The sequence below is a fragment of the Branchiostoma belcheri genome, unplaced genomic scaffold (genome assembly GCF_001625305.1).
Source record: "Branchiostoma belcheri isolate BF01 breed outbred unplaced genomic scaffold, Haploidv18h27 scaffold59, whole genome shotgun sequence".
NCBI classification, from domain to species: Eukaryota; Metazoa; Chordata; class Leptocardii; order Amphioxiformes; family Branchiostomatidae; genus Branchiostoma; species Branchiostoma belcheri.
In genome coordinates, this window is record NW_017804231.1 from 1,054,964 (window position 1) to 1,062,005 (window position 7,042).

The following is a 7,042-nucleotide window of genomic DNA, read 5'->3' on the forward strand; positions in this document are numbered from 1 at the left end:
GTTACCTACTCGATCTTTCCATCAAGTTAGGACCGTTGATATGTGTTCTTCATCAAATTTCAAAGAGATCGATTATTTATATCGTCCCATGATCCCCAAGTTCAGGGGTCGACGGACCGAAACTTGTGACGTGGTTTACTTCCGCTTTTGTGTTACCTGCAAAACTTCTCACCAGTGTTTGTTTACAGCCCAGCAGGTCTACATAACAACCGCACAGAACTTTCCATCAGTCAGTGTAGATCTAGTAAAGCCATGGCGGGAAGAGGACAGCCGTCTCCTCGTCGGGCTCCGATTGGCGGGAGGGGACGAGGACGCGCCCCGACGACTTCTGCAAGGTTGCCCCTAGCCTGTACCTGGTACAACAACCGACATAAAGGCTGCAGCAAGGGCCACACCTGTACGTTCCTGCACGTCTGTCAGTTCTACCTGAAAGGAGAGTGCAGGTTCGGCGCACAACGCTGTTCTTTCTCCCACAACCTGCACGATTCGCAGCCCATTGGGGTTCTGAGTGATTTCGGGATCGACGCTTCGCAACCTGAGAGTTTCCTACTGGAGATGTACAGGTTTAATGTGCCGGTCGGGGCAACTCCACCCAGGAGCGCACAGCTCGCCGCCATGCCTGCGGCTAGGAAACGAATGCCGAGTGGGGGAGGAGGTTCCGCCGGACAGGGGGACGACGGTACGGGGCAGGGCACGGAGATCTGCACTTTTAACCTGAGGAGCAGGTGAGACCAAAGCCGGAATTCACAGGCATACACACAGACTCATCATACACAAACGCTCGCACTGGTACATCCCTTGCCACATGAATGATTCTGCGCACCATACACCCCGGAAATGTAGTTAACATTCGACGCGAATGTTGCTTAGTTCATGGTTGAATTCTTACTTAACATCTCTATATCGTGAGGATTGCTATAGATGCTTTCGCAGACTTTGAGGACTGTTAAGAACTTTTGTAGGGGTCCTTCAACAACAATCTATTGTGCTATCATATTGCAATTAGTCGTGACATATATATATATTTCACCCACAAGGTGCTCCTTCGCTGACACCTGTCACAACTGGCACTGTGCCATGCCCTACCAGTGGCAGTATCGCCATCCTGGGAACGAGAGCTGGAAAAACTATGACGACGATTTGAATATCTTCATAGAGAAGCATTTCTGTGATGTCAGCAAGGAAGACTGCGAGTTCGACTTAAACATGTAAGGGGCCAATATTTTAATGTTATAATATAATAAAGACCGATATCTGAATATTATGATATGTCTAAACACTATTATAGTTACATTGTGCGTGTGTCTGTGTGTGTATGTTTAACGTTACAAGTATTATTTTACTGGGTGAGTAACCTTTATACACGTATGCTATATCTCAGTTGTCTAACGGATCTTCTCTGACAACGGCTTTGCTAGTAATAAGTCAATTTTGTAAGTCTATAACGTTACACCTAGATTAAAGTTTACGGTCACTTACGCCCAAAACACAGTTACTCATTCAACTGGATATGATTTTGGAAACGATCAGACGCTTCAGGTAGTATCCACTATCTTTCGTCAATGATACTGGAGAATCTTAGAAAAGCGGATTTATAAGAGGGCCTGCATGCCCTTTTTCGTTAACCGTTATGGGCTATTTAAATTCACCGTTAATCGTTGCCGACCCGCTCTAATTCAACGTTAAGCGTTATCAGTATATTCATCGTGAAGCGTTATTGGTCGTTTTAATTCAACGTAAAACGTTATTTGTCATCCTAAATTCAGCGTTAAGCGTTAATGAATAATTCTTCGTTACGCCTAATTTTGCCTTTCAAAGTGCAGGAAAATGCGTCATTGAAGGTTTAAAAATACAAAATTTCCCGGGGGAGAATGCCCCCGGACCCCCTACATTGGCCATTGGCGAGCGACTCGCGCTCCTGCGCTCGGTCCCCTTCGGCTCTAGCCAGCACCAGTTTCCCGTTAATTACCAGAAGGACCGACAAACACTCTCAACACCATGATTTGCCTCTCAAAATGCGGGAAATTGCGTTTTTGAAGGCTTAGAAATCCTAAAGTGACCCCCTCAGATTGCGAGCCTGTCAAAATCCATCGGTAAAAACTGGGCGTACGGAAAAAGGCAAGCTGGGTAGAGCCTTGGCCGACGTCGACTTGGACTCCCCTTTATTTGTGGACGCACTCGGGGACCAGGGCAGGTGGGGAACACATGTAAGGTGTAATTTTGTCAGTGATCACCTTTCCTCACAAAGCGAGATACCAAATCCAGTGCAGCTCGAAAAAAAGCCTGTCAATTTACCGTTAAGCATTGCCGACCGTCCTGAATTTACCGTTAAACGATATCGGCCCTGCTGAATTTACCGTTAACCGTTGCCAGGACCCCCCCATGCAGACCCTCTTATAAGCACGAACTATTGATTGACGCTCATTTGTTTGTTTTAGGAATCAGTATGTGTTGAACTTCAAGGACATGAAGACAAGGTCGCAACAGGGCCCCTCGTCCTTGCTTCAGCGCCTGTGGAACACCGGTACCGCTGTGGAGATAGAGACCGAGGTGCGGAGGCTGACCACGCCGTCGTGGGGGGCCAAGCCTGCCGGGTACCCGTTCGTGACGGAGTGGCTGTGGTACTGGCAGGACGTGGACGGGACGTGGGTGGAATACGGGCAGATGGTGAGACTTTTATTATGAAGCGGACAGCTATGATAGGATAGGAAATTTTTTAAGTCTTTTTGATTTAGTACATCAAGAATAGAATTATTACCTCCTGGTACGGAGGTATTGTTTTAAGGTATATTTGAATGCATTAGATCGAGTGACAGGAAAGGTGATTTGGTTACCACAGATTGACCTTAAGGACAAATTGGAAGGAATTGATGACTCCGCACAGCATGTCACTCACTTTGGACCTGTTCCCAACCGTGAAGGTTTCTGTCCTACAACTTGTTCATCCCTCGTGGTCGAGGATGACCAATGGCCTTGGTTCCTTCTGTCATACTACTGTTTGTCCGTCCGTCTGTCTGTCTGTCAGATGGTTAGTGTCTGTCTTTATATATATGTCTGTCCGTCTGTCTGTCTGTCTGTATGTTCGTTCGGCCGTCCGTCTTTCTTTATATGCATGTCCGTCCGTCCGGCTGGCTGTCTGGCATGGCGAGATAATGTATGCCAGTCTTACATAAATCGCCAGTTATGAACATATTAAACCTTTGTTACAACATTGTATTTAACAAAATGGGTACATCGTACCTTCATAGAAAAAAATGCAGCATGAGCATTGTGGTACAAAGCTCGCATCACTTATAGGCCAACTTCCTTGCTACAATGTATAACCTATAACATAAAAGCATTACTCCAACGCCGTCTTTAGAACTCCTCCGGCGCGGACCGAGGCCAGAGCAGCCTGAGCAGTCAGGATATCGAGGAGCGGTACCAGGACCAGCCTGACGCCGAACTGAGCTTCAGCACACAGCACCATCAGTACGTCCTGCGCCTGCGCGACATGTGGCAGGAGAACGTCCGTTACAAGACCAGGCGTGACGTCAGACGGCGGCCTCGCTTCGTGTCCGAGGATGACGTCATTAATCCGAGAAGGTAAAAGTCTGAACGTCATCGTTTATACTCTCTTTTGGATGGCACGTCGGCAGAACGTACTGTCCCAATCAGAAGGCTCCATTTCCCATCGGTTATCAGGCCGTAACCTCAAAAGTGGTCGCTTATTAGAATAACCGACCACTTTTGGACCGTGCCGTTATACAGGGGGCAGAACACTAACAAAAGTGTTAAGACTTGTGGCATATCTATTGTTGACTATAATATCTATATGTTCCTTTACGGCTCCCTGTCGGGGCCCGGTTGTGCTCCTGCCGGCGCTGGGGCGGCTTCTGTCTAAAATCCACAAACTTTTGTTCCTTTTGACGATTTCTGCCAGGGACCCGTCCGATGCCCGGTCGGTGCCCCGTCTTGACCCGTGCGGGGTGCGGCGGGGTGCCGAACGGCTGCTGGTGGAATCACCGTCGTGTTTTCGAGGCGGTATATAAAAACGCTGCTCGGCGTGCAAAACCCATACGTTTTTTTCTGTACGAAGACGAAACGTCACACTGAAGATGGCGATGCAGCGTTTGGTGCAACCTGCAGGCAACCTGCAAGCCCGCCTGAGGTTGAGGTTGGCTAGAGCGCGTCACCGTTACAACGTATTTCTTAGTATTTTGGCATTGGTAGCTGAAGAAGATAGGCAGGCAGAACTGGTGCGTCACAAGAGACGATGGTGGGTTCGCCCCTGGTTGACGTGCAGTCCCGTTTATGTACTCTTCAAGCAGAGTTTGATGGGGGGAAGATCGTTACTCAATCTCTGCTTGGAGAGTAGGCTTAACGTAGCCTTTTGGCACCAATTTTGTATCTGTTCGCAATTGTTACATGTTGGGAGCAGCAAGGGTTTTAAGTTATATTTATAGTTATTAATGCGATTTATTCTCCCCAGGAACAAGCCCACAGCCCGCCGTAGGCTGACGTCAGGTTCCTCGGGAGTAGACGACTCGCTGCCCGCCCACTGGCTCGCGATGGCCGAGGACGGGGACGACTATGACGAGGTGCCCCTCTCCCCCAGCGGACCGACGGCCGGCGAGTACCAGCAGGTCAAGGCGCTGTTCGACCAGCAGGGCATGGCGGGAACTCCCATCGGCAACATCAAACGTGTACAGAACCCCTACCTGTGGAGCGCTTACGTCAGGTGAGCATGATATTTGTTAACCTGCAGGTCTGAAGGTGGCCACAAAGACAGTATCAAATTTACCAGACAGGCATTACCTTTTTGCCGTAAAAAATACCAGTACAAAAAGAGAGCCTGATAAAAACGCCTAGAAACACGCCAAAAATAAACCAACGCCTAAACCTTCTGAAAAGATAAATGACTCTAGAGAAGGGATAGACATCCATCCATCTTCAACCTTCCAATTTCTGCCTCCTCTCTACCCACAGGAAGAAGGCTCAGATGAAGAAGCAGAGTGGCGGGGCGGACCCAGAAGAGCGCCAGCTGTTCCACGGCACCAGACCCGAGGCAGTGGACGCCATCTGCCTGCAGAACTTCGACTGGCGGCTCAGCGGCACCAGCACGGGCGCGGCGTACGGACAGGGCAGCTACTTCTCCACGAGCTCCAAGTATTCCAACGACTACGCCCAACAGGGCGCTCCCGGACGCAGGACCATGTTCGTGGCTAAAGTGCTGGTCGGTGCGTACACCCGAGGGCAGTCCAGTCTGCGCCGCCCTCCCCCTCTCAACCCTGCCGAGCCGCTCGGGAAGACCTTTGACTCCTGTGTGAACAGCAGGTCCGATCCTAAGATTTTTGTCATCTTCGACAGCGCGCAGTGTTACCCTGAGTATCTCATCGAGTACTGAAATTGGTCCTAACTAAAGTAAGGAAAATGAAGGAAAAGAAAGAAAGAGAGACAGGGGGAGAGAGAGAGAGAGAGAGAGAAAGAAAGAAAGAAAGAAAGAAAGAAAGAAAGAAAGAAAGAAAGAAAGAAAGAAAGAAAGAAAGAAAGAAAGAAAGAAAGAAAAAAATAAAAACAAGACTGGCAATGAAAACATACATTGCCATGGCGACGGTGGTTGCTGTTAGGGTTATTGTTTGCATGGCACTGCCATGACACTGCCATGATGGTACCTGTTAAGTCTAGACAGATACAGTGCACTCCTCCCCTGAGTGTATAGTGAACGAGCCCCGGGGTCACAGAAAGCAGGGCCATAGGGCAGACAGATCTTCCCAAGGGTTTATAGGAATGTGGGCATAGATGTGGGTCAGAGAAATGCCTGTGGACATTCCGCATGCCTGAGGACAAAATGCTAACCATTCACTGGGTACGGCATGTGGGGAATGTGGCTAGAATGTGGGACATACACTTGACATACAATTCCTACCTAGTGAAATTCCAGGAAACCCTTGGGACATTGTGGAAATTGTACAGATTGACAAGACTCCCATGATGTTCATGAAGTCGGTACAGATTCACAAGACTAAAACTTCTTGTGAATCTGTACCGACAGTCTTCTGAGCTCTGCTGCATTTAAACAGGTACTATTATTATGATATCTTTTTCTTCTATTATAATAATTGAGAAGTTTATTGCAAATTCATGCCCAGAGGCTAATTGTCAGTTACAAACATAAAAGGACATTGAAGAACAGTATATAAAATAACTAAAATCTACATGATGAAAGGTAGTTGTCTAAAACTGTAGCTATGTCTAAAACTGTCTGAAGGGTTTGACTTCCCTTTTGAAAACTGTAGAAGCTTCGAAGACATCATCAGTGCATATCTGTAAGTCTCCTTCTCAGCATTTCCCCAACATGTTCAGATTCACAATGTGATCGACTTTACTCACAGAAGTAATTCTAAAATGTCTTTAGAGGTTGTAGTTTATTCACCTGGAAGGCATGTGGGAAAGGAATGTGAGCAAAAATGTAGGACTTCCACTTGGAAGGCTTGAAGACTTCCACTTGGAAGGAATGTTGTAAGGCATGTGCGAATGCATGGAAGCAAGAATGTAAAACTTCCACTTGGAAGGCATGTGGGAATGGCAAGAATGTAAAACATCCACTTGGAAGACATGTGGGAATGAGGGCCAGAAAGTAGGACATCCATTAGACTTCAGCGCATGTGCAGACAGGCATTGACGACATGCCACAAATCCCTAGGGTTTACAGCGCATGTTAAGAATGCAGGCATAGCAACCATACCACTATATGTCCCACCGGTTTTCAGCGCATGACGAAGGGCAGGCATTGTACAAATTCCACGTTGTTCCAAATCGAACAGCTCCCGAATGAAACGTCGTTGTTCTCATCAGGAGAAACCACACCACCACTAAGCGCTTAAATCGTAAATGGCAACAACACATCTGAGTAACCTACAATTTAAAGACGACCACCCGCGTTTCACGGACTGGACTTGACAGTTACAGGATATATTGCTGAGGTGGCTAAGAAAATGGAACTGGGCACGCAGAGGACCAACGTTCTGGGCGGAAATAGTTCACATAGGACTGTGTGACA

General features: G+C 47.7%; 1 protein-coding gene across 1 annotated transcript; it reads left to right on the forward strand.

The window, feature by feature from the left end:
* The first annotated feature begins 131 nt into the window (after nt 1–131).
* LOC109482008 (poly [ADP-ribose] polymerase 12-like) lies at nt 132–5,402 on the forward strand. The gene is made up of 6 exons (XM_019784645.1): nt 132–725; nt 1,038–1,208; nt 2,439–2,667; nt 3,362–3,585; nt 4,472–4,720; nt 4,969–5,402. The coding sequence occupies exons 1-6, from the start codon at nt 253–255 to the stop codon at nt 5,384–5,386; spliced, it is 1,764 nt and encodes a 587-aa protein (XP_019640204.1). The 5' UTR covers nt 132–252; the 3' UTR covers nt 5,387–5,402.
* The last annotated feature ends 1,640 nt before the right edge of the window (nt 5,403–7,042 follow it).

What these genes read in the sequence shown, in the direction of transcription:
- LOC109482008 (XM_019784645.1), top strand. Translation starts at nt 253, where the DNA reads ATGGCGGGAAGAGGACAGCCGTCTCCTCGTCGGGCTCCGATTGGCGGG. An exon ending in GGGTGGAATACGGGCAGATG is followed by an intron (nt 2,668 to 3,361) that starts GTGAGACTTTTA and finishes CGCCGTCTTTAG; the next exon opens with AACTCCTCCGGCGCGGACCG. An exon ending in CTGTGGAGCGCTTACGTCAG is followed by an intron (nt 4,721 to 4,968) that starts GTGAGCATGATA and finishes CTCTACCCACAG; the next exon opens with GAAGAAGGCTCAGATGAAGA.